This window comes from Cimex lectularius, unplaced genomic scaffold, assembly GCF_000648675.2.
Source record: "Cimex lectularius strain Harlan isolate CLEC.00 unplaced genomic scaffold, Clec_2.1 scaffold13, whole genome shotgun sequence".
Lineage (NCBI taxonomy): Eukaryota > Metazoa > Arthropoda > Insecta > Hemiptera > Cimicidae > Cimex > Cimex lectularius.
Genome location: NW_019392649.1, coordinates 768870 through 796772, shown reverse-complemented (window position 1 = coordinate 796772; position 27903 = coordinate 768870). Strand labels below are relative to the sequence as shown.

The following is a 27903-nucleotide window of genomic DNA, read 5'->3' as shown; positions in this document are numbered from 1 at the left end:
CACATATATGCACTTCATTTTTATTTTAGATTGTGTGGAAACATTCACGACATTGAATGGCACGTTGAGTCGGAAATTAACATACAGCCATAACGTTGGTCAGAAACTATGCAGATGGACCATTAAAACAGAGTTTGGCAAAGTTTTGAGTATCAAATTTTTGACCCTTAAATTTCCTGAAAAATGTCAAGATAGAAAGGACCCCATGGTTAAGGTACTTTTTTGTAAAAGTCTTTAGTTTCAAGATATTATTTTAAATAATATTATGCTAGTTCTAAATATTTATTTTTATATAATATTAAGAATAAATTTTGAGAGATTACTTATAGAATGAATAGATTTGTATAGCATATATTTAAAATACGAATTGTAATATTACAGCTTTATGATGGAATGTTATTACTTCATGAATACTGCGGAACTATACTTCCAAAACTGTTCACTTCTAGTAACAACATTGTAGTAATCGAGGCCGGTGGCTTTCTAGCTGAAGACGTCGAATTCAGCTTAACATGGACAACTGTTGAAACGAGTATTTACTATTTTTGCTTTGAACAGCTTAAATCGTGCGATTATTGCTTCATAATTTTACAGGCTGCGGAGACCATTACTTAACCGCAACTAAAGAAGGTGCGACATTAAAATCACCTGGATATCCTGGGTTGTACCCAAAAAATTTGAATTGCGTCTGGGTTATAAATGCGGAGTTGGGAAAAAGAATTAAATTTACCGTTTACACATTGGATATCAAAAGCGATGAGAACTGTAACCAAGATTACTTACAGGTATGAGATAATTTCTTACTGATCTACCAGCATAAAATCTGTTTAAACATATTTTAATTTAATAATTTATTACTATTACTACAATATCATTTTTCAATTAAAATTAATAAGCTAATCCTACTTTTGAACATTCATAGTTATAAAGAGATAAACATCTATATCTTATTTTTGTTAGAAGATTCATTGATTTTGGTTAAATATTTTGGTTTTGCTATCAAGTTTTTTCTATTTCTAATTTTCTAATCCTAGTACAAAGATTAAAATTAGAATAGGAAAGTTTATGAGTGCACACCACAACCAGTGTTAATCTTCATACAGTGCACTTCAATTTTTTCTAGAGCTCCTTGTTAAACTTACGACTTCTTACCATATCCCCACCTGTGTTGGCATAGTGGATGAGAGGGAAGTCCATATGTGAAGTACCTATCAGATAGATAGGATTGTAGGATGAGATAATAAGAGTCCTTAAGTTTCCAGAAGAAGCTTAAACACTTAAAGTGGCTCAAAATCATGCCTAATTTCTAAGAAAGGACCCAAGCAACATCTTTCTGCTTTCAAGAGGGTGCTATGTTGTTTACCACCCTGATAAATCATAGAGTAATGTTGCCAAAATTGATTGATTGGAATGAAGTTGGAACAAATAGATATTTACGAAGATTTTCAAGGATTTTGACATCTAATGTCAGTAAACTGATGGGGTAATATGACATAGGGATATATTGAGGTTTTTCTGTTTGGGAATGGGTTTCAATAAATAATTGAAAATTTCCATTGGATTGGGATCGGTAGTCTTCTAAGGACTGTCTGTAATCTTCTAAGGACTTAGTTGTAAATGGTAAGATTAAGATTAAGGATTATAGTAGTTGTCATCTTTATGACTTGTGAACTGTGACCACTATTGGTCTATTGTGTATATCCATTGTCTAGAGCTCCTTTTTAAATTTAAGACTTTTTAATAGATTCGAAAGCTTTTCAAGGGCACCCGTGTGTTTCTGTCAGGATTGTGGTTTTCCAGGAAGGAATCTCAGCCTTTTCACCAACACAGGACATGTTCCACTGACACTTCTTCTTTCTGCCACTCCAAATCTATACATATGTCTCCAGAGTCTGTAGTGTCCAGTTACCAGTCCAACTATTTTCTTTCCAGTAACTCATCCTAGATTTAGTAGTTCAGCTGGTAGTTTCTGCAATGGTCCTTTAGTAAACATTTTTTATGCCTCTATCCTAGGCTACATTCCCTATGAATGGAGGATTTATTTTTAATCTATTGTATGATGAATTCATGTTTTAGCAGATTTGTATGCCTCAAGGGGTTCAAGTCCAATAAGTGTCCTCATCAAATCAAACTTCTTGGCCAATTGGTCTTAAGCAGTCCATTTAAAAAAAAAAATTATCTTGTTTTAAAGTTCACAGAGGATTCGACTCAAGCGGTTCTTGCACGGCTGTGTAATTCCAACATCCCACGGCCAATTGTTTCATCTTGGCATAAAGCTTCTGTGCTTTTCTATACCAACAATATACCGTTTTACGAAGGCAAAGGGTTTCATCTATTCTACCAGCAGATTGATGGGCCTCTCAACAAAGGCAGTACTTTAAAGGACCCCGAAGGAAATATTTCATTTACAAGTTTTGACTTAGAAACTATGCCATATTTTTATTTCATGTGGAAATTGGATATGCCAGAAGATATAAAAATTATTCTTGAATTTAACAAATTCTCAATAGAAAACTGCACTTCCTCAAAACCAGAAAATCTTGAGGTACTGTATTTGTGTTATTGCCTAGAAAATATTTTTCTATATTTATACTCTATTTTATTGATATATACTTATTGATATTCTTTTTTAAGGTGTATGATGGACCAGATACAGATGCACCTCTAATAGGGCGTTGGTGTGGAAATATTTCTGCACTATCATTTAAATCTTCATCTAATACTCTTGCAATCATTTTTAAAGGATCCAATTTAAGTAATAAAAGTAACTTTGATATTGGGTACACAACAGGTAAATAAAATTAGTAATTATTTAGCTTTCACTTTTAATGATTCAATTTTCCCCCTCACAGTGTGTGAGAGAGTAATAAAAGAAGCCAACGGAACCATCAAATTTAACTATTTTCCATACAAGTTTTTTACTAAAACTTGCTATTTCACAATACAGAGTCCACCTGGATACCGCATTATTCTTTATGTAACAACAGAGCCCAACAAATTTGTAAAGATTAAATCACCTATGCAGGTAAATTTCTCATTTCATTCTAACATTCCTAAATAGATTCACAAAATCTAATAATTATTTTACATAATTAAAAATATCCTTTATCTTACTTAATTACTGTTAAATCTGTTGAGATCAGTGAGATGTATGTATAGTTTGATCATCTCCGATTATCCTGGTTTGCCCATTTTCACTGAATTTGTTTGTCAGACAAATTTCGGCATTTCTCTATCTTTGAGGTGGAAAGACTGAAATTCTAAATGAAATGTGAGGGCAAACCTATAAATATAGGTAAACCAGGATGATGTGAGACTATTAAATTACAGATAGATAATTGTGTATCTTACTACTAAATATGACTGAATAACTGATAACAGTACCAGGTATTTTGAAGTATTAATATACTTCTATAAATGACTGTAAAATTATTTAATAAGCAATTTACCTTACACATTTTTATTAAATGATTATTTATTATAATTATAATAATAATTATTTTTTGTGCCAAAACAGAAAATTTTTGGTGTCTTTTATTATCGTCATTAATGTTTAATAATTGTTACAGATATTTGATGGGAGTTCTAGTGAATTTCCTGTCTTAGAAACATTCGTTAACAGTATTACAACTAACAAAGTAATTACGTCTTCTTTAAATGTTCTTTTTCTAAAATATTTTATTCGTGACTTTCACCAAAAGAGTCCAGTAATTACGTACACATCAGTTCCTTTAGGTATGTTATTAAAAATAAGTAATTATAATATTATTACTGATTAATGATTTATGTAAACTCAATTCCGCACATGTATATGACTTGTCACAGCTGTTTGGCAATACTTGCTTTTGAGTAATTTAGAAATACTGACTAGCCACGAGAATCAATTACCTCGGGTATTGGCAATCCAGGGTCAAACCTGACTTAGGCTCCAGATGCTGTGAACATCTAGGTCATCTCAACCCCCAACGCATCAGTTTTGAAAAATAACCACACTCTCTTTTAATATTTCTTTCTTATTTACATTCCATTTACATTTGGTGGAGAACTTGATATTCCTCCATAACCCTTTATGGACCCCCCCTTTATTACATGACTAATCTTTTTGAGGGTTGATGGGGTATTCAATATTCCACAATTGGCCCTTTCACACTACACAGTCATGTTAATAAATACATTCAGTATATATACATAAAAGGCAACACAAAACAACATATCTGTCAGTAGCAATCCAAATCAGAACATAAGATCAAAATACTAGGTTAAGTATTTTATCAAAATACTAGGTAACATGGTTAAGCAAAATTCTTATATTAGGAGGCATTCCTACACGCTCTTCATATGGAACCAAGTAATAATACTTTCCTTTAAGTGGGACAATAATTTTATTTACATCTCATGGTATAATTATATTATAATTGGTTATAATAATAACAATCTAACCTACTCTTCTGCTTGCACTTGGGTTAATCATTGATTTCATCTGTCCCATTCACTGAAATTAGGCTCATGGGCTATCGATAGCTAGGTCATTTATTCCAGCTCATACCATTTTTATCATTTATCTCATACCATTCTAACTCATTCAAATTATAAACCTAAACAAATACACTCTCATTCTCAATTATCTCTTTATGATGATTTGGCCACATAATTATTGAAGTACATAATTGGAGTGATATAAAAGTTATGCCAAGTATGGCTGTGTGTAAACTATATTTTATAATATATATATTTTTTTTATTGTCTTGGATGAAGAATGTGGCTATATAACAACTAAATTGCAAGGGATGATAAATCTAAAACAACGTAACCCAAAAACTTGCCTGTTTATTATTATTGCACCTCCAAATTATGTCATTCATCTGTCGACTTATTTACATAACTTCAATTTGGATGGAAGCTATTTAAAAATTTATCAAGATATTCCTTCAAATGCAAAAAACAAATATAAAAAGTAAGTTTAATTTTGCTTTCACTAATAATATATTTGAATTTGATTTGTGTGATTCGAAATTGTTCAGATATATCAACGAAGGGCCAAATATTGTATCTTCTTCAAACAAAATAGCGATTGAAAGTACCCCTTTTACGACGTTTGAAGCAGCTTATGAATCAATCGCTGAAGATTCAAGTAAGAAAGTCATCACAGTTTGTTCTATGGTTTTATTATTTATTTAATTAATTTTTTTAGTCTGTCGCAAAACTTTAATTACCTCAGTTGGGAGTATAGTGAGCCCAAATTATCCACAAAACTATCCAAATGGATACAAATGTGACTGGGTTATAGATGTTGCTGAAGGAACTAGAATCAGACTGATCATCCATGATTTCGCCCTGGAGAATAGTGAATCCTGTCGTAACGACTATTTGAAAATACGGTATGTATTTACAAATTTAAATGTTTTTAAATTTTTTTAATAATCTTTCAATTAATTAAGGGTTTTAGTTGAAATAAACCTTAATTAATTGAAAGATATCAATTGGTAAAGCGGACCACGAAAACTAGTGAATTTTAATAATGTTATTTCAATTCATTCAGGAATGGTGGAACCAGATATTCACCTGTGATTGGAAAGTACTGTTCTAAACAATATCCCAAAGAAATTCATTCTCAAGCAAATGCTGTATATCTGAGCTTTAAAACAAACCATGCAGTCACCGGGAAAGGATTCAAACTTTCTTGGGATCTCTTGTCTTCTGGTGAGGTTTATTTATAACACATTCATCAATATATTTCATTGAGAAGTAGAAAAATTGCTTTTTAAACACAACAAATAAGAGAAAGCAAATAATATAATGTGCACAACTATTAGGTAAATTTTAGAAATATTGTATTGTGTAATTTAAAAGAAAATGGCCGAGGTAGCTTAAAGAATAAATCTTTTCTGTTCTCTTGTTTACCAGCTATTCTCATTTTTCAGATTGTGGTGGTCATTTCAATTCTTCTTCTGGAGTGATAGACGTAACATCTGTCAAATATTGTATGTGGAAAATATCTACTTCTGGTGGGAATTCAATTCAACTCAATATCATTAACAAAAATTTGGCCTGTGGAAATTATATCATTGTACATGATAGCAAAGGTGCTAGAAAAACGATTGGAGTTTGCAATCTTGAAAAATGGGACATCAGTGACAATAATATAGTCATTGAATATCGTGCACAGATAGGGTTTCACTTTTATGGGTCAATGCAGATTATTTATCAAACAGGTAAGTAAAACTTCTATATTGCAAATGATAGGTCTACTCACAAACTGTTCGTTTTCGTCTATTGAATTGATATACTCAAATTCTTGCATAGAGCAGTTTTTAATTTTATTAATTATTTAGTCTTTTACAAGAAAACAGCATTGAGTTTTCTTTTTATATAAATTTATATTTAACCCAATAATAAAATAATCATAAATTTGTTATTTCATAATTGATTGTAAATTTACCACTTGACAAAAAAGCTGACACCTAACTACTCGGTCATGATGGTCTCTCTTGCTTGTAATGAAATTACATTGGGCATCAGTTGCTGCAATGGTTTAGACATTGCCATGGCACTTACAACTGTAAATTAAAAGTTAGTTTAACTGAGAAACTGCCTAAGTGACAAAGAGAAGGAAAGATTTATATTAAATCATTCTTTTCATTGCGGTCCTGATTTTTTTTCTTTTTTAATGGCTTTATGTACTATGCATGGGTATCGTGAAAAAAGGGCCAGAGGCGATGGTGGGAATTGAACCCTGAACCCACGTCTGCGGGGTCTACGAGCTGAGAGTCTCTCACGCTAACCACTCGGCTACTGAGGCCCCCCCCTGGTCCTGATTATAATTAAAATGATTTTATTCTTATAATAAATAATTAAATTCTACTTTTATAAAAGTAAGACAATTAAAATAATAATAATTTACCAATTTTTAGTATGCAACCGCACAATTTCTGGGTTTCCTTTTGGTGTAATTGAATCTCCCAATTTTCCTTCATCATATGGTCTTGAGGAAAATTGTATGTGGACTTTAGTTGCTCCATTAGGCAACACAATTAAAATGAGAGTATCACATTTCACAATGGAATACAAGACAACTGGCGTGAACAACTGTTCACATAACTATCTTGAAGTGAGCTAGAAATATTTTACATCAGAAAATTGATTTCTGTGTTTAAATGATTAAATTTTAGATAACTGAAGGTACTGAAGACAACCAACCAACAGGGATGCTACTGAAAAGACACTGCTCAGGAAATGACATTCCGTTGATTGATTCGCACGTGAACCGTGTGTTTGTCAATTTTGTCACGTCGTCTGATATCGGAAAAAGTGGATTTCGCATGGAATGGGAAGTCTCAGGTAGTTCTCTTTGGACTACCTATTTTTTATTTGAAAACTGAATCATACCGAATACAATTTTTAGGGTGCGGAGAGGTTTTCAGAAATAAAGAGTCAGGAGAGATCGCATCACCAGGATATCCCCATGCTTACAACAAATCAATAGTTTGTGAGTGGTTCATTTCAGTTCCTCTTTACAAAACTATTGTTTTTACAATCGATGATATGAATTTGGACAATTATGAAAATTGTACGCATGATTATTTGAAAGTAAGCTCATTAATGCAATGATATATTTAATTTATTTTTTTTTAATAAATCACAGTTTTGGGTAGTTTAAAAATTGATTAACTAAACATTTTCAGCCTAAATATTATCTTATTTCAGATTTACGGAGGGAAAAATGACCAAGCTCATTTAGTTTCTAATGTTTGCCATTCCAAGATACAATCTCCCATTGTTGTCAGTTCTCTGAATAATTATGCTTTTGTACGATTCAATGGTACTGCTGTTAATAGATTTAAAGGATTTCATGCAACATTCACAACAAAGGAAGGTAAGTGCCAATTTAAAAAATAAATAAGTAAGACTCACCACACACACACACACACACACACACACACACACACACACACATGCACGCATGCACGCATGCACGCACGCACACGCATGCGCACACACACACACACACACAATGTTTTAAAAATAAAAATATATTTGCTGAAAAACTGTATTTAAATTTCATCTTTACTTTGTTGGAAATGTTTCAGGCTGCGTAGCAATGTATTCAGCTTCTTCAGGGTCTTTTCATTCCCTGAACTATCCAAATGGCTATAACAACATAAGTCGTTGCGAGTACATAATAACTACAAGTGAAACATCAAGAATCAACCTAACCTTCACAAACTTAAACATACAAAACTGCATGTTGAGCTTCATAGAAGTATGCAAGAAAGAGTGAACAAATGAACAGTTATTAACTTAAACCATTTTGGACAGATATTCGATTCAGATAGAAATCTTGGCCAGTTCTGCTATGAGGACAAACCACCTTTGAATTTAGTTTCAACTGGAAATAAATTGCGAATTGTATATTTTGCACGTGAAATCAAGCCCTTATTTGGATTCGTCGCATCTTACACTACAGTAAGTACTAAGTTAGCTATTTTATATACGATTGGAAACTTTATCAATTTTAGATTTGCGGTGGAAAAATCACAACATATCAAGGAGGGACTTTGCAATCTAGAGAAGCAAATCCAGTTGATTCAAAATCAGATTCTGTCTGTACTTGGACAATTTATTCTGAAAATAACAGTTAGTGTCTAATCCAATCCACCATACCAAAGGATTTTTACTAGTTTATTTGATTTTTTTTTTTTTTTTTTAATCAGGAAAGAAAATTATTCTAACTTTCACTACCCTCCATTTAAAAACTTCAACTGAAATGACATACATAAATATTTTTGCTGGAGACAACACCTCATCCACACTGTTGGTCAAGACCCTTCATGATAATGAGTTACCGCCACCAATTATTTTATCAACAAACAAAGTCACAATTGAATTTAAAGAAAAACACTATGCTTATTTTACTTTGGATTATTCTTTTCTTGATACAGGTATTTTAAAAAGTTCAACTTAACAATTAAGTGCCTTAAAGAAGTTAACATTTTTTCCGAGATATATTACATATATCGAATAAGTTCTAAAAATGATTAAATAGACAATTTTAAGTAGTTAGATAGTCTTTTTTTATTTTTATTTTTTATTTATTATTTATCTTTCCACAATTTGTTATAAAGGAAATTTTAAATGAAAGAGTTGATTGAGAGAGTAAAGCTAAACCTTTTAAATAAAAATTGAAATGTTACATTATTAATTCCTATGGTTAGAGCTCTGGATGATTTCATGCATTGAAACTAGTTGGCAAAAAAAGGAAGTTTCATTTAAAATTTCTTTTATAACAAATCATCCATTATAACAAATAAAAAAGGACTATTTGACTACATTCCACATCATCTGATCTTTTAAAGATTTAAGGAGTTAGTTTAGTTTGATGGTCATATTTTAAACCATGAACCGTTTAACCTAACTTACATTATGCTGCTTTCAGCACTATATAACTTTAAACTAAAAAACTGTAATATCTATTGAGTATAAACATTTTTGTAATACTACATCTTCTTCTCTTTTTAAAAGGATGTGCTAATTAAAACGTGAACATATATTCTTGTAGTTATTATTATTTTATTATTTAGCATGTGGAGGAAACTTTACTTCTGATAAAGGCCAAATAGTTTCACCTAATTTTCCCGACAATTATCCACGTAATAGTGAATGCATCTGGACCATAAATGTAAGTCCAGGTAAGTCTTAAAACAAAATGCTTTTGAATTACATATGCAAAAAAAAGTATAATTTTAGGAAACGAACTTATCTACCAGTTTTCCATGATACAATTTGAAAAACCAGACTGTAATGAAGAGTATATAGAAATACGAGAGAACAACTGGGAAGGAAAATTGCTTGGCTTGTTTTGCAACAATACACTCCCGGCCAGTTTTCGCAGTAAAACGTCCATATGGATTATGTTCAAAAGCGCAGAAAATGGATCTGGAAAAGGATTCAAAATGGATTATATCCTTAGTAAGTACATCATGACATAAAACCTTATGTATGATTTCATTATATATATATATATATATAGAACATATAGAATATGTTATTGTATTCTTACCAAAAAGTTTCTACATTTATTTTTGTTGGATGGGTTAGGATAGGCCCATTAGGTACTGACAAAGCTCTTTTTTTAAGTGGATATATTACTGCAAAATAGTTTCTGTTGTACACTGTTGTATCGATTATTTAATTATTTTTTATTGGAGCATGTCCTGTAAATGTACCAGTTAAAGTTTTTATTCCTTTACTATTCATTTAGTAGCAAGTAGTCTTTTTGTTTGCTTCATGTTTACACTCCCAGTATTTGTTGCGTTCTTTAATTACCAGAAAATTCTAGTTCCTTTTTGATGTTGTTCTATTAATGTAGGTTATTTAGGCAGTTTCAGATAAATTGATTGATCTCATAGGCTTGGAGATCCTTTAGAGTGGTTTTCGAATGTTATTATTAATCGTATCACCATTGAGATGTTTGATATTTATTTTATGAGCACATTTTTTTCTGTGGCTAGCAGTTTGGATTGAAAGGTGGTTTTGGTGGGGCTGACGACCATGTGGTGCTCATAGTCAGGCCCCTTCATACTCATACCCATTTAATTTTGGGCCGTTTGCACACCATGGAATAGCTCTTGGTTTATCTTGTTTCCACTGCCCGATGAATTCTCAATTCTCGCCATTCTTTTGACATATAGATACGGGTGGCAGCTAAAGTATATGTTCCATTGCAGCTTTGCTAAGGTATGCTTTTGAATTTTTTTAGTAGTTCCTTTGTCTTTCTTTGTTCTATTTTTGGCCACCATAAATAACTTTCATATGAGACCATGGGTTTGACAATCGTATGGTATGACCTAGGATCGTTTTAGAAATTAGCCCCCAAGTTCTTCTGCAAAGATTTTGGCATATACATTGCCTTTACAGCTATGTCATGGGTCTTATTAAGTAACAGGTTATTTGGTTACAATTATGTCAAAATGTATTTTACTTATATAAACACTAATTAACAGTGAAAATTTTTATATAGATAATGAAATAGTATTATACGGATCTTCGGGAGAGATCGCAAACCCTCATAATCCAAACTTTTATTCTTCGAGTAAAACATTTACCTGGAAAATTATCACTGATGATGACTCAGTAATACATTTTGAAATCAAAAATTTCAACTTACTTCTCAGCCCTGATGAAGATCCGTCTGAATATTGTCTGAAGGTAAATGGGGGGAAAAAAATAAAATACTAATTGTGAATGAAATTGATTTAAATTTTTTTAAAGTTTTACAACGGCTTCAGTACAAGCGATCCTGTTTTAAAAGTCGTTTGTGAGGAGGAACCACAATTTACTTCAACTACTAAAGTTGTCTTAATAAGCATAAAACCACACAAATCGAGGTTTTTCTTAAGTTGGCAACAACTGGATAAAAAATACAATCCTAATATTTCCAAAAATAAAAGTGGTACAGTTTAAATTTAATTTATAACCTTTTAATTATACTATAATCATTATAACTATTAACTGTTTCAGGAACCTGTAATACAAGGATATACCTTACAACAAAAAATAGTACATACAAGTTTGGTAGATCAGCTATGTCTGAACTCAAATGTGAATGGATTTTTGAAACTGACCCACAAAACCATATTGTTATTCGGTTTAATTCAATAAAATTTGAAGGGCCCAGTGGTAGATGTGATGCCGACATAAATATATACAATTGTAAGTACCCTTTTTTAATCTCAAATATAAATTTATTTACTGACTATTGATTTCAGTGGATGATGGGGTTGACAGAAATGACGAAAAAATCGCCACTTTGTGTCATGACAGTGACATCTTGCTTCCATTCCGTAGTGGCAAGGTAGCCAAAGTGGTTTATAAAGTAAAAAACTATTGGGTGTTTGTTAAAGAAGTTGGATTTTCAGCTACAGCAACAATTGGTAACGTCAAGTTAAAGTTATTCTATAGGGTGTCTCAGTTCCTTCTGATCAAACTCAGAAAATCGATTCTACTCTTTGTTTGGAGCAAAAAATGCTGAGGAGAAAATTTTTAGAAAGTTCTCTATTTTGAAGATATTCGTCAATTTAGGTTTTTTCAACTTTTCACTATTTGACCACATAAAAACGCTTACAACTTCCAAAATGTTGAGACTACAATAAATCCAATTACACCATTTGAAAGAACGCTAAATTTGCTGTAAAATACTTCTATTTGCAATAATCTGAATGACATAAAGTTTCAAATTCAGAAAAAGTTCATCTAATATGCTTTACGTTGATTTTTCAACTCTACTAGAACTTTATTTAAAAACCTGGATATATCAATGTAAAGCATATTAGATGAAGAAGTTTTTGTGAAATTTGACAAGTTGTAGGTATTTTTTTGTAACCAGTAGAATTGCAATCAAGACCAAAATTTTAAATTTTGTAATTTTGACATGTTTCAACTGATATTGGCTAACATTTTATGTCATTCAGATTATTGCAAATAAAAGTATCTTACAGCAAATTTAGCATTCTTTCAAATGGTGTAATTGGATTTGTTGTAGTCTCAACATTTTGGAAGTTGTAAGCGTTTTTATGTGGTAAGGTAGTGAAAAGTTGAAAAAACCTAAATTGACAAATATCTTCAAAATAGAGAACTTTCCGAAAATTTTCTCCTGAGCATTTTTTGCTCCAAACGAAGAGTAGAATCGATTCCTTGAGTTTCATCAGAAGGAACTGGGACACCCTGTATACCTAGCTAATTGATAAAAATGATTATTTATTTGTTTAATGTATTTGTTTTTGTTATAAAATGCTTGATAGAAAATAGTATGATTTTTTGTTTTGTTAATTAGAATGTGGTGGGAGACTAACAAGTCCACAAGGAATTATTTCGTATGCTAAGATTTTGAATTCACCTACAGCCAAATTTCATCAGCCTGTTGCCAGCTGTCAATGGAACATCACGGTTAAACAAGGGCATACAATAAAAATACATTTTAAGAAAATTGAATTTTCAGATCATTCTTGTTCAAAGAGTCATTTAATGGTAATCGCACTCATTACAATTAACATTGCATTCACATTCAAACATTAATCTATGTTTATATTATTTTTTTCAAAGATAAGAAATGGTGGTTATTCAGATTCACCCCTCTTAGGCCAAGGGAAATATTGTGAACCAGTAGAAGTTCCAGAGACTAATAGTAACAGGGCCTATATCCTTCTTAACATAATAACTTTTGAAGATGAGTTGGTAAATTAAATTTATAATCAATGGCTCAAACAGTTAACATTAAATGTTTTATTCCTTTATCAGGAAATGGAACTGTCTTACAAGACGGTATCACATCGTTGCGGCAATGAAAACATTTTATTGACGGGAGACAACGATGTGAGCGCAGTAACAATTAGTTCTCCAAATTATCCGAATGTACCTCCCGCTCATATTGAGTGTAAATGGATCGTCTTTACGGACCGTGGGAAAAGCATTAGCTTTCACCTGACTGAAAGAATTAACATGGCATATGATAACGAGTTAATATTTGTTATATTTTGACTCTAAGAGCCATATTTAGACAAAATTCTTCTTTCAGATGTCATTTTGAATACCTAGAGCTTCGTGAAGGCAGCTCAGAACTGGGAACTTTAATCGGAAGGTACTGCTCGCAACAACCACCTACTATTCAAACTGAAGGGAATGCACTGTTCATAAAATATTTTACGGGGATAGATAATCCCAATGATGGATTCACAGCTTCTATTTCACTATGTAAATTTGTAATTAATTAATTTTTATTAGATTTTTAGTACATTTCTCATTTGTGTTTTACTATTTCAGCAACATGCGGAGGAACCATATTTGAAACAAGTTATAAAATTGATTCTAATGAATTAAAGACGCATAATAGAAATTGCACCTGGTTGTTACGAGGGGAACCAGGAGAGTCGTATAATTTGGTATTATCTGGTCTTAAAAAAGATATGCCGTATTCAATAAAAAAACAACCTTTGTTCACTATAAAGAATGAACTATATGGTAATTTGGTTTTAATCTGCTTCTATAGTAATTTAGACAATTTAGCAAAACTTCAGATAAATAAAGTGAACTTTGTTAAATTATGTAAAGTATATCGTTAACTGTGCATACATAAAATATATAATAATTTTAGATCATAACATGTACTTATACAGCTCAGACGATGAATCAAAGTATGAACTAGAAATAAGCAGGTGTCGAATAACATACAACAGTGGTGAAGGAAAAATACCAGATTTTTCGATTGAGTTATCAAAAAAAGTTACAAGTAACTATTTCCTGAAAATTTTCAATACAATTTTTAAGTGTGGTTACATTCTCATGTGTTGCAGAATGCAGACATAATCTTCTATTTAATGAAGGGTCAATAGTTTCCCCAGGTTATACATTTCAGGGTTGGAATATTTATTGCCAGTGGAAAATAAAAGGCCAATTTGGAAAAAAGGTCAAACTTACATTTTCCGATTTCAATCTTCCCAGTAGTAAGAGTGATCAAAATTCAGTCAAAGTAACTATTTTTTTTTTTTTTTAATTTATCATTTTGTAAATTTAAAACGCTTCTTAACAAAGATTAACAAATCTTAATTTAGTTCTACAATGTTGATGGAGAAATCATAAAAGTACTGAATGGTATTCAACCAAATGGCACCACGGTGGAATCAACTTCGAATATAATGTTTATATCGTATACCTGCAAAAGGTGTAGTTTGTACCATGGATTCAAAGCTTACTACACAACGTTTGAGCCAGCACGTAAGAAAATTTTAAATCAACTGATTCAATGCAAAAAGTTTACCTATTTTATTTAGTGTCATAAACTCTTTGGTCCAAGGGTTCACTTTTAACAAAGACCAAAACTGCTCAGCTGAAGGATTTTTTATTTGTTAATTTATGTAGCAACATTGTTTTCAAAGTGGTCTTCTGTGTAAATGTTACACAGAAGACAAACACTTTGAGCCCTGAAGATGATCTCAATAAAAATTGAAACGTGTCACGATAAAGAAATTGTTTTCAAATGTTTAAAACACCCAAAACTTTGTAATTTGATTATCATTCAATCAATTGAATCTTTCATACAGTGGAGTCTTTCAAGTTTTTGGAACAATTGGGACCAATACCTTTTCAGATTAGTTAACTGGGATAGTGCAGGAGCAAAGAGTAAAACAGACTTACTTAATTAAGAGTTGGATGTTTAGACACAGCTAAAAGATGGACTTTTAAAATACTTTACAAGGGTAAAAGCGTTTAATTGTTACTGATCATTTTGCTTTTTTATTGCCAGACATGTTTCCTGCCATTTTTAAAAATACAATAATCTTGTTTAAAAGTTTACACTGAAGATGGCAAAAAGTTGAAGATAGGCAGACCAAAATGTTCAGAAATTACCAAATTACAGGCCCACCAGCCTGCAGACTTCAAATCTCACTTTTTAAGCGTAAAAGTACAACAAAATTGCTAGTAGAGTTTATAGTGGACAAGATCTTAACCTCAATAAATGGTTATTAATATATTTTAAATTTAACTAGAAAATGCAAATCATCTCCTGAAATTGGGCTAGTGTGACTCTACTTTATATGTATTTTAAAATTAATATCCCGTCATTTATTATATTTTATATTTTTGTGATAGAGTTTTGGAATTTGTAAATGTTATTATTATTATTATTATTATTTTTTTTTTTGGGGGGGGGTGATTTTAAAAAATATTGAAAATTTGTAATTTCAGGTAGAAATTTACATTCCAAAGTGTCCTCTGAGTCACTTGTTTATTGCAAAGTTTTTCTTTTGGTACCATGAACAATTAATTTACTATCAATTAAAATGATAGTAAATAAATTGGTTTATGGTTAAAGAAATTGGGGATTTTGTTTTTCCAAAAAACAAGGTTCAGAAATAGTTTTTTGAAAATAAATTCATAACATTTGCTTCAAATTAAAAAAAACCATTGCACCACTATTGAATTCCGTATCAAAACACCTTCAAAAATTTACATTGATGACTATCTCGCCATTTGAAATAGTTGAGCTCTATTCTTAATTCGCTATCCGCGAGAGTTAGATCAAAACTTTTTAATTTATGAGAAACAAAATAAGAAATAAAAGTTTACATACCTAGGGGTTATATTCAAAATAAGAAATAAAAATAAATAAATAAAATAAAAACAAGGCAGCAGATGTTAAACTCACCCTGTATATAATTTTAATTTAAAACAATGTTTAAAAAATAATAAAAACTGTAAATTAATTAATCTCACTCTAAAAATTAATTATGCTTAAAATTGAACATTGTATTAATCATAATGTAGTTTTTATACGTGTTAATAGCTTGCAGCAAGTACATAGAAGGTGAAGTTGGGTCAGTTGAGTCTCAACTTGCATCCTCTGTTCCATCCTTTGAGTGTTTATGGCAGTATACAAAGAAAAATTCATCTGGAACAGTTGTTTTCTCATTCAATAACACTATAAATCCTGAGTATGAGAAAAACCATAGAATTAAAATAATTGTGTACACAGGTGGTAAGTTAGTATAGATGATTTATTCAAGTCAATTTAAGTAACAGTACTTGTATTTTGAAGATATCAAGATCTTAGCCAGATCCGACGATATTTCCTCAAAATTCCCAGTCACCGTATTCGTGCCATATAACGAGGCAAAGATATTGGTACATTTTCTTTTCATTTTATCAGAAATGACTGGATGACTAATATAAAAAATTCTTTTAGGTTCAGGGTTCGTACAAAGAAAATAGCCCACTCGTGGATGTTAAATTGAGAATTTCATGGAGATTGAACGCATGTGGTGGTGTGTTAGAAAATGAGAATAATCTTGTCATTCCTAGGTTACCAATTGAACAGCCCTTTCCTTATGATTGTGTCTGGGTTTTACAACACAGTCTACAACCTGTAAAGGCATGTGTGTTTAAAACTTTTTTTTTATATATTTTTTTTATTAACAGAGCAGTTCTTTTTTGTATACCATAACAGTGTAAATTTTTTTTTTTTTTTATGAAACTATGGTTTTTACTATTTAGCAATGTTTTGGCATCTTTTATGCCATATTCATTCTATATTTGTTTCTGTTTTTATAATTATCATTATCATATTGCAAGGTAACTAAAAAACCACTTGCAGCAAGTGTTAAACCAAATGTTACATTGGCATTTACTGATTTATATAAGCTCAAATCTGGGCAGAACTGTTCTAATATCAATTTTACAAAAATTGCTGTCAGATGAGAATCACCCACTTCGGATTTTAGCAGTTCAGGGTCGGACCACGATCTTATCCGTTCTGCGATCAAGGCTATAGTCTATGTCAACAGCTAGGCCATTTCAGTCCACAAAGTATGCAGTTTTTATATTTAAAATCACGCTCTCACTCACTGTCAAATACATTTCCTATTTACATAAAATTTTCTCAGTTGCAGTAGTGGATTGCTTGATATTCCTTCATCCCCCACATTATATAACTAATCTAATGGCAATGGAGTACTCAATATTCCTCCATCGCCCCTCTCACACGTCTCATTTATGCTAATACATTCTCTCCCAATAAACACAAATGGGAAAACAAAATGAGATATCAGTACAATATACTATAAATCACCACTGTTTCTTCCAAAAATCAAATAGGGTCAATAGAGTCAATTATTTGCACCCTTTTAATTAAGTGGAACACATTGACCAGCCTTTCTCTACATGCTGTACACATATGCAGGGCTTGGCCCAAAAGCATGATGTATATTTAAAACGAGCTGCACTTTCTATTTAAGTTTAATAAGCAAAAGCCCATACTATAAAATAATTTTAATTAATTTGCATGATTTATAAATGATTTTGGTTTTCTTTTCACAATTTCTTCCAATTTCCACTTTTCTCAAGCAAAAAGTTTACAATTTAAAAAATCTATTTCAGATTGTGCTCACTGAGTTGCTCTTTGAAGATAGTTGTGATGACAATTATCTGGAGGTAAGAAACGGTGCGACAGGTATGGCTGTGTCCCTCGGCAAATACTGTGGAAAACAAAATACGCATACATTTGGAACGAGTGCCAAGTATACTTGGGTCCATTTTTACACGACTGCAAAAAAATCAAAACAAATATTTAACATTACAGTTTTGCCATCCAGTGGTGGTAAGTACGTCTCCATTTTAAATAATTATTTTATTTTGTTTTATCACTCTCTTAAAAGCCAATTCAAATTTTATCATAAATATTTTGCTCAACATACGTACACCTGACCAGTTTTGTCAGATAAAATGCTATAATTCTGATGTTATTATTAAAAACAAAAAGTAACACATAATAAATTAAACTTTATAGATTGCGGCGATCTTATAGAAGGAGAAAATGGAACAATTATTTCTCCCAACTATCCAAATTCATACAGTAATAACAGCGAGTGTGAATGGATCATTATCGTCAAGCGTGACTCTCACATCGTTGCAAACTTAGTCAATGGTTTTCAATTAGAAGAGAGTCCATTATGCAAAAATGATTTTGTTGAAGTAAGTTAGAAAAGAGCAAAATATAAAGATATATATTAAAACTTTTTTTTTTGTCCACAGTTTTTTGATTATGTAGACTCACAGTGGGTGTCTTTAGGTAGACAGTGCGGTAGGGGCGTAGGCATTCAAAAATCCTCATCATCTCATAAAATGAAAATTTTATTCAGAACAAATGAAAATATTTCTGGTAGAGGATTTAAGGTATTTATTTAAACAATTCTTCTTTCTTCAGATTTTTAATCTTTTTTTTTAAATTTATTTTACAGTTGGAATGGAAAACATCTTGTGGCGGTTTGCTTTATGCTCAATCAGATGTCGAATATATTACTTCACCTGGATACCCAGATAATTATTTTAAGAACTTAACTTGTAACTACACCATTATCTCTCCTGGCAATTATATAAAAGCTCATTTTGAAGCCTTTCATTTACAAGATGGTTCTGACTTTTTACATTAACAAATGCGTAGTTTTTTTTTTTTTTTTTTCATTATTGTTTACTTATTTTATTTTATTTTAGAAACCCATTTTATCTGCACAACAGACTACATCAGAATTATTGCTAATTTAAAAAACAAAAAAATAAATAGCAAATATTGTGGCCAAAACATTCCTCCAGATTTTATGGCCAAAGATGCCTTTAATGTCATTTTTAAAACAAACAATGCCAAAGAGTTTCCTGGCTTTTTCTTGCAGTACTACACTTATGGTAAATTTATCTATTTTTTTTAAGATTCATTACTAAATGAATAAATCTTCTATGGATAATAGCAATCTTTAACATAATTACAACAAGAAAATAAAAGATTATGTTTAAGAAAAATCGTTTTTTAAGTTTAAATTAAGCCTCTTAATTAAAAATATAACGTTATATGTTGTCAATATATTCATTATAGTTCATTTATTACCATGATGAAACATACCACTCTGTAATAATCATACGTTATAGATTGTGGAGGAAACTTGACATCACCGAAGAGTTTAACTTTTTCTTCAGAAGCGAAATGTGATTGGAACGTAATAGCTCCAGATTCAGCTATTGTCGCTGTTAGGCAAGAATTTCATGAAACTTTTGTTGACCATCAAGGTTGTGAATATTGACTTCTTTATCCCCCCCACAGGATTTGGTCCATGGGTCTAACCGTTTCGTCGGAATGTTCGATGGAATATATTAAGATTTGGGACGGTGGGGTGTCAAGTAAAAACAAAACAAATCTCGCAACTCTGTGTGGCAATGTGAAATCTGAAGTATTCGAAACAAAAACAAAAGAGGCAGTTATTGAGCTTGACAAACGCACAAAAAATAGCACAGTTGGGATAGATGTGTTCTTTGTTGAAGGTTAGTTACTAAAATTTCTATGTATATTATACAAGTATAATAATATTAAAATTTTGATTTAAAGCTCCATCCAGGGCCTGTGGAGGCCCAATGACACTGGGCAAAAGTTTCAATCTCACAATTAATTCTACACTTCCACTCCAGTGTGATTGGTACATCACTGCTCCAAGGGGGAACATCCTTATTAAATACCTGAATTTCAGCGTTTCTTCACCAAGTGCTTCTCCTATTTGTATAGAAGTAATAGCAAATTAATAAAAAATAAATGTGCTTATTAAAAATATGATTTTATGCTTTAGATACACGATAACCTGAACAGAAAGGATGAACCACTCATTGAAACATGTTCTCCCATTTATGACACAACTGTTCAGTCGGTTATTAGAATCATACTACGAGCTAAACCAAACACAAACGCAACATTGTATTCTCACATTACTTCTTTCCACGGTATGTATTTAATTTAATAAATCTTTGAAGATATTGATACTGATTGGTTTTAGATGTGTGTGGAGTCACATTACTGAACATAACTGATCAACCTACAACCCTTACTTCACCAAACTATCCAGCAGCATACCCGGCAAATCTACATTGCATTTGGCGGTTAATAACAAATTCGAAGATAATTCAGATTCGTAGTAATAATGTTGATATCGAAGAGACAGAATTATGTGAAGCAGACTACTTAGAAATTGAAGATGTCGGAAACTCGGTAGGCAATATTCTTCTATATTTCTTATCTCTTTACAAATATTGAAACTTTTATGAGTAACATTAAAAAAAAAATTAACGTTTGAAAACAAATCAAGGCAGAGATATTTTTGAAGATAAAAAAACTATTTACCCATATTTTGGTTGATTTTAAAATACTAATTGTCTTCAAATTGGAACAGGTTTTTGTTGTAATAATATATTTAATACAGTATTTGTTTTAAAGTATGCACACTTTGCAATGGAACCTCATTGTATATTATTGTGTAGATAAATTCAAAAAACTTTTTATTCTAGCAGATTTTCTTTATTTATGAAAGATATCTTTCACTCTCTTTTTGAGCTTCATCAGACTTTGTTAAAACAAAACAGAATAGAGCGAACACAAAAACAAACTCTATTCTGTTTCGAAGGCTTTGATCCTCACAAGGTGAGTGAAAGGCGTCTTTCATAAATAAAGAAAATCTGCTGGAATTTACCTAAACAATAATATACAGTACAGTATTTATTAAATGGGTAAAAAAAAATTATTTGATTTGAAACTAGGACATCTTTGAAACATAATATGTTGACTTCTATGCCCAAAGACCAAAACTGGCCAGAGAGGGAGGGGGGTAATTAAAAAAATATACATCTTATTCTCAAAAGTGCTTGAAGACACCATTCATTACATATGGACCATAAATTAACATAAAAACGTGTGATGCATCAACCCAATGATGAAAATTCTGTTCACGATGAATAACATTCATCAAAATTTAATATTTTCTTACCAGAGACCCAACTTTTGAGTGTCTATTTGCTAAAAAGTAGGATTTTTTTATATTGCAAGTTCCCAAAGGGAAACTATTCTTATGTAAAGCAGCACCAAACAATTTGTTTTAATTTGTTTATTACCTCGTAATATACAACTTACTACGGGATCTTGTATTTGTGGCTACCAGCTGGTCTCTTAAAATGTGTGTGATTTAGAATAATAAAAATTTGTTATACTTTGACACTCTAAGTCAATGGTTCCCAAAGTGGTCCCTACAGACCCCCAGAGGTCCCTGGTATCATTCAGGGGGTCCGTGGAAAATTAAAATTGATTTGGGGGTCTCTGAACAACGTCAGGGTGTCCATGCAAGGTTTGATATAAAATAATATAATATAAGTAATAATATAATATAAAACAGAAGTACGTTGATTATCTAAAAGTGCGTGTTTAAATCGATTTTATGTGCTCTTTGATTCAGTGTTGGAATTCCTAGAAACCAAAGAAAATGATTTGCGACACAATTTAATTAACTGAAAAAATGACAGCCTATATGTCTGATTTATTTGCCAAATTTAACGAAACTAATTTAAAACTACAAGGTGACCAATTAAATTCAATCAAAACTAAAAGAGTAATATCTGCATTTGTTGCAAAACTTTTTCTTTACAAACAAATCTTGGGTTCAGTTTCCAAATCTTTCGAAATTGCAAATTAGAGATGAAGATTTGCTTCCTTACTGTCAACACATAACGGCTCTTCATACAGACCTGAACCAAAGATTGGAAGATATTTTTCACTTGGGCATTCCCGACTGGGTGTTGAAACCTTTTGCACGTGGACAAACTCAGATCCCATACACAGATGAATCCATAATAATACAGGAGCAGCATATTGAAATGAGGAACTGAAACCAATGTTTGTACAAGGATACCACAAATTCTGGTTACAAAAACAAATCTCAATTGAATATCCTGCATTATGGGTTATTGTACAGAAGTTGTTCACAGCTTCCCCGTCTTCCTATTTGGTAGAACATGGATTCAGTGCTGTTATGATCCTCATCACAAAAGAAAGAAACCGATTAGAAATTATACACTCATAACATCTCATCACGTTCATCCAAGTCATTAATTTTTTTATATTTTATTTTAAACAAAAGTAATTAATAATATAATTTATATATATTTATAATTTATAATTTCAAAAATACTTCTTCAACAAATCTTTTTTTTTTATTTGTAATTTTTATATTTTGCATTTATGTGGCTTTTTCACTTGGGGGTCTGTGTGTAATTTTTGATTATAAAAAGTGGTCCATGGGTCAAAAAAGTTTGGGAACCACTGCTCTAAGTGAAGCGGTTAAGTGAAGAGGACCTTCAGAAAACAACAAGGTGCCTGCAAAAGTCAATGTGGAAGTGCAAGAAAATTTATGTACATTTTATATTAAAATGTAAAGAAATTCCTGTCATTGTGAGTGCTTAATGTCCAACTAATTACTAGGTGGTGCAAACAAGGGGTCAAACATACATTTTTCATATATTTTTAAAAAGCCTTAAAAAATAGTTGGAAGCCTTTACCATTTGGCCACTGCAGAAAAGTTGTATCGATTTTTTAAGAAAATTATATTTGGTTTACCATACTTAACACAAAATGTCATGTTCTATTTGGTATCTTCTGCTGACCTGATTTTTTCAAATATATTGAGACATCATTTCTCATATATACAGAAAGTTCTTGAACTTTTTGTTTGTCATCTGTCAGATTTGAAGCTTTTGAAATTATTAAAAAAAGTATTTTCTGGGTCTCCCAATGGAATAGATTAGCCTGTGAGCTAAATACTGATTTCTAAATTGTTTGCCAGAATATTTCACCATAATCCTCCAGGTCGTAATGGTTGCCGACAGAAAATCCTTTTTGCATAAAGTTAGACACTCAGAATGGTTTTTCTGTAAGAACTAAACTATACCATCATACTCATTGATAAAGCTAGTATTTCATCCTTACAATTAGCTGATTTTTGCTGGTTACTAAAACTAATGTGTGAACAGGTTAAACTGTGTACCATGGAAAGAGTTGTAAGGCAGCAATTCATTATACAATTTGAAAAGGAAAGAGAACGTTTTTTATTTTCTGAGGGTTCCATGTTGTCTGAAATTTGCTTCTTGCATCTAGGGAGATGATCAAAATGCTTACTTAGTTCAATATAGGGCACTTGCCCAATATCCTCAGGAAGCATGGTATTATTGCTACAATATGAGCAATTTTTGATAAAGATGCTGTCTGTATTTGAACCCAAATAGCTAGCATGACAAGTACGAGTCATATTCCCTAACAACTTGGCTACCGAGATCCCTAGGAGGTGCGAAGCTTCCTTGCAGATAAATCCATAATGGATATATCACTGGCATATCTCATATTAATTAATTGTGTTTGTATGATTCCAAGATTTTTTTTGTCCATTTAACAAAGAAACAAAACTATTTTGTTCTTGACATGCAACTCAATTAATTTCATTTATATCATTACAAATTATATATGTATGTGTATAAAATAATATTGTCACTCTGTGTTTTTAATTAAAAGGCAAAAAATTGGCAATTTACATTTTTTAAGGCTAAAAATCAGGGTTTTTTTTTGTTAGAATATAGATAAGAATCCAAAACCGATTTTCTGTGGAAATGAAAGCATTAATTACTACTCATCAACTGCGATTGTGTTAATCAGTTTTAACAGCAATTCCGAAGTGTCTAACAGTGGTTTCAACCTCACGATTATGTCCAAGTGTAAGTTATTTTTAAAAATAATCATTTTTCAACTATTATTTTTGATTACTTTAAATATTTAAAATGGATATTTGCTATTTTTAAAGTTTGCAAAGACAACTATACTAGCCAACAAGGAAGGGTTAACATTGTGTATGGAAGCTGCAACATAGAAATTTATACACCACCGAAAACCTTTATTTCCATACATTTTAGGGAAATTAATTTGCCCAGCGGTGATTGTGATACATCATCAATAACGGTAATAATGTCATTATGAATTTGATGAATGAATTAATAACATTTCTGTGATTTTTCTTCTCATCACTTGGTTTATAAGTGGCTTATTTTCAGGTTAGATAATTTAAAATGCATTGCTTGCCGAAAAATGTAAAATGTTGCTGTCATTATGTCTACACCCTCCTCATTGAGAAAAAATACGTATTTATTTTTTTTAACCCTGAAAATTATTCAAATTTAGAACCAAGTTTGTCCTTGAAGATGAATGTGATGTTGAAAAATTTAAAGGCTAACACTTTCAAATTGACTTTTGTTAACTTTAAATTCAACATAATAACTTATAAATAAAAAAGGCAGTTTATATGGGCACGCTTCTCATAGGCTTGCATCACTTGAGACAAAACCATACTAAAATCTAGACTTTTTCCCTACAAAACTAAGCACTTTCCTCACTGCCTCTTCGCATAATTATCTTAGTATGAGAATTGCCTCACCAAAGTTACTGTGCCGTAACTGGGCTAATGCTTCATCACAAAGGTTTATGTGCTGATGAATGGTTCTTCCTGAACCATTGGTTCTTTCCTGAACCATTGGTTCTTTCCTGTCTCTGCTTTGTCCATCTGCTTAAGATGATAGTTAAGACACCAGTGACTGGTATAGAGGCTTATAATATTGTCGGCTGAGCGAAAGAGAAATTTATAAGTCCTAAGGAAGAAATTTATAAATCTCTTGGCTTTCTTTATACCCAATACGTTTGTCCAATGCTTGAGTTTTTCTTTCTCAAGCTATTTTTATGAGGGCTTTTTTTTGCTAGTTCATTTCTGTCTGTATTTCTGGATAAACTTTCTTTCTAGAGCACACCACAATATAAGTTTTATGTTTTGCTACAGCCACTAGGCAATTCAGGCATTCCCAGACTTGTTTGGAGATCAAAGCATAAAAATTGAGTGCTATTATAGCTGCCTAACTATCCAAAAGTATGTCAAATCCATGCACCATATTCTTCTTTATCACCTCCTGTGCATAGAGTTGCATTGCATGGAAAATAAATTATAACCAGTTCAAGCATCTGGCATTCTCTGGGAACATCATGAAGTACAAATTAAAGTATTGGAACTAAAATATAAGTAGTTTACTTATTGGAGTAGAGAAAGACCTTTTATCATTTCAGAAGAAAAACACACACAAAAAAAAATCCAGCAAAGACAGACATTATATTCCTAAATTAGTTTGGAGCTAAAAGCATCTAATATTGGATATTGCCATGTCTTTTTGCCTCTTGTGAACCAAGTCATATGCCTACATCATATAATTGATCAATTTATAATTTTCACATACATATAATAAATTGGAATGAATTATATTAATTTATAGGTGTTAAGCGGAAAGAACTTGACTGAGCTTAAAAAAATTTGTGGTCATAATGCACCAAATATGCCAATATTTTCACCTCATAATTTTGTCGTCGTACAAACTAAGGTAAATAAACGTGCGGTACAACAGCCAATATTTGACCTCTCTTATACCTCGACGGATAAAGGTAATGCAAGATCAAGTTCATTAAGTTCATTATCATTAATATTTAATTATCAACAGGGCAAGGATGCGGAGGAAAGTTGGTCGGCAGCGCTGGAGCTTTCACCAGTCCATTTTACCCCGGTAACATGAAAAATTTGTCGTGCAAGTGGCTGATCGAAGTCCCAGTTAATACTGTACCTCAGATAACTTTCAAAGGTGGTATACATAAATCTGTTTAAGAAGTACTGCAAAATGAAACAAACCTAACAAAATTGTTTCAAAAATTTTCAGCTTTTGGTTTAAGTCTTAATTCTTGCCAAACTGACTACTTACAACTGTTTGACATTATTAACGAAAACCAACAATTTAGGGTAAAATATTGTGGTGATGTAAGTAGTAGTGATTTTTTATCTTTTTATTAAGTCTTTCAGTATTATGAAAGTAGAAATAATCAAAAATGTTATGTTGGAATGGATCATCTCGTGTACATTCTGTGTTTTGTATTAATGCTATTTAACTTTGGACAGCAGGATTGGAGTTGACCTTTTTATTTATATGTTGATTACATTTCAGTTTTAACCTTTTCATACGTGTTATGCATTATTATATAATTAATTAATTTTTTTGGCCTGCTGGCTTCCATGGTGTCATGTCCTTTTCTACATCTCGTTTTGGCAGTAGCAGAGATGAAGCACTTCCATAAGTGGGCATTGCAATCTTAAATTGTAGACGTCATCTCTCATAAAATATTTATCTCACACACACTATTGTACACCTAATCTAAGTATCTCAGGGTACTCACTTTTGAACTCATTCACACTAATAGATACATAACAAACCTAAATTTCATATACAGTTAAAAAGAAGTGGCAAGTCACCAGGGTATTTAATATTAGGCCGGTGCCTTGTCACACTCCATAAACATAAGACTATTCTGCCTCACACCTACACATAGTCAAAACATTCAAGCTAATACATTCACTCAATAAGAAATAAGCAGGCATGAAAAGCCTTTTAATTTGGTGGTACTCAGGGTATTCAATGTTCGAATGAGGTCTCTCATTCATGCTAATAAATACATCACCAACTTAAATTTTACACACAGTGAAAAGAATTGGCAATGCATGAGGGGATTTAGTATTATGCCACTCTTGTCACCATTCACTTTATAAACAGTAGTCATAGACTACTCTTTATTCTGCCACAAATCCACCATACTCAAAACATCCATTTAATAAGAGCAAACCATGCAAAGACCTGTAGTGATTAGTGTGTTCAATCCCTTTTTTTAAAAAAGATATTCCTACTCACAGTAAGTGGTTGGGTATGATTTTGTTTAGATAGTTATTAGGTGAACCGAAGATAGATGCAAATATTTTGGTATTGGAAAAGCCAGATTTTGCACTGATTTATAAAATTCTAAAAATGATTCATTAGCAAGTTACCAAATTACATAAATGTCCTTTTATTACAATAATTTATATTAAAATTTGTGGTTTTTTAAAATTATATATTATGCCTTAATCCACCTCAGGTAAATGAGTATAATTGTAACCGTTGCAAACCTACAGGCCCTGATGAAATAAATACAATCAAAAACTAAGCTAAATTTTTTTACAGCCGCACATTGATCCACTCCAAAATAATGTTTAAAATTCAATTCGTCTCGAATTTTCCAATGAATCGAAACAAATCGAACATTATATGCAATACCTATTATCTTATTTAACTATTGCTTCATTTGATTTTACTTTTACAGGATGAACCGGCATTGTTTACTGGCCGGACAAACAAAGTTCTTCTCGTTTATGAAACAACTTTTAATTATGGAGGAATCGGATTTTCTGCGACTTTTGAATCCACCAGTAATTAAAATTATTTGTCAATACTAACAAAGTATAGAGTATAGAATGTTTAGTTATAATCTTGTAATTTATAATTTTTTCTTTTAACAGGACCAATAAAGGAGAATCTAGTGAAATTGGTTATACGTTAAGACTACTTTTAATTTCAAAAATGTATAATAAAGTCAATTTAATTGTAGTAAGTGGTTTT

At 31.5% G+C, this 27903-nt stretch overlaps 1 protein-coding gene across 2 annotated transcripts in view; it reads left to right on the top strand.

The window, feature by feature from the left end:
- LOC106664486 (cubilin-like) overlaps nt 1-27891 on the top strand; it is a 33409-nt gene extending 5518 nt beyond the window's left edge. For both annotated transcript variants that reach the window (XM_014390232.2, XM_014390233.2), the window contains exons 12-65: nt 30-214; nt 382-532; nt 595-785; nt 2192-2545; nt 2635-2791; nt 2853-3025; nt 3570-3735; nt 4756-4954; nt 5022-5131; nt 5192-5378; nt 5540-5700; nt 5922-6212; nt 6912-7108; nt 7170-7338; nt 7403-7587; nt 7705-7873; nt 8088-8260; nt 8317-8463; nt 8517-8634; nt 8712-8939; nt 9579-9686; nt 9745-9966; nt 11018-11205; nt 11269-11449; nt 11518-11709; nt 11766-11930; nt 12830-13023; nt 13099-13230; nt 13294-13511; nt 13571-13746; nt 13816-14013; nt 14147-14281; nt 14346-14521; nt 14604-14766; nt 16337-16528; nt 16589-16674; nt 16736-16921; nt 17926-18145; nt 18335-18519; nt 18580-18720; nt 18786-18957; nt 19039-19227; nt 19468-19570; nt 19640-19857; nt 19922-20097; nt 20157-20307; nt 20361-20572; nt 23970-24111; nt 24198-24352; nt 25705-25870; nt 25927-26064; nt 26140-26237; nt 27608-27713; nt 27804-27891. In XM_014390232.2, the coding sequence (XP_014245718.1) occupies nt 30-214; nt 382-532; nt 595-785; nt 2192-2545; nt 2635-2791; nt 2853-3025; nt 3570-3735; nt 4756-4954; nt 5022-5131; nt 5192-5378; nt 5540-5700; nt 5922-6212; nt 6912-7108; nt 7170-7338; nt 7403-7587; nt 7705-7873; nt 8088-8260; nt 8317-8463; nt 8517-8634; nt 8712-8939; nt 9579-9686; nt 9745-9966; nt 11018-11205; nt 11269-11449; nt 11518-11709; nt 11766-11930; nt 12830-13023; nt 13099-13230; nt 13294-13511; nt 13571-13746; nt 13816-14013; nt 14147-14281; nt 14346-14521; nt 14604-14766; nt 16337-16528; nt 16589-16674; nt 16736-16921; nt 17926-18145; nt 18335-18519; nt 18580-18720; nt 18786-18957; nt 19039-19227; nt 19468-19570; nt 19640-19857; nt 19922-20097; nt 20157-20307; nt 20361-20572; nt 23970-24111; nt 24198-24352; nt 25705-25870; nt 25927-26064; nt 26140-26237; nt 27608-27713; nt 27804-27844 (9236 nt within the window). In that variant the 3' untranslated portion in view covers nt 27845-27891. The remainder of the gene's footprint in view (nt 1-29; nt 215-381; nt 533-594; nt 786-2191; nt 2546-2634; nt 2792-2852; nt 3026-3569; nt 3736-4755; nt 4955-5021; nt 5132-5191; nt 5379-5539; nt 5701-5921; nt 6213-6911; nt 7109-7169; nt 7339-7402; nt 7588-7704; nt 7874-8087; nt 8261-8316; nt 8464-8516; nt 8635-8711; nt 8940-9578; nt 9687-9744; nt 9967-11017; nt 11206-11268; nt 11450-11517; nt 11710-11765; nt 11931-12829; nt 13024-13098; nt 13231-13293; nt 13512-13570; nt 13747-13815; nt 14014-14146; nt 14282-14345; nt 14522-14603; nt 14767-16336; nt 16529-16588; nt 16675-16735; nt 16922-17925; nt 18146-18334; nt 18520-18579; nt 18721-18785; nt 18958-19038; nt 19228-19467; nt 19571-19639; nt 19858-19921; nt 20098-20156; nt 20308-20360; nt 20573-23969; nt 24112-24197; nt 24353-25704; nt 25871-25926; nt 26065-26139; nt 26238-27607; nt 27714-27803) is intronic.
- The last annotated feature ends 12 nt before the right edge of the window (nt 27892-27903 follow it).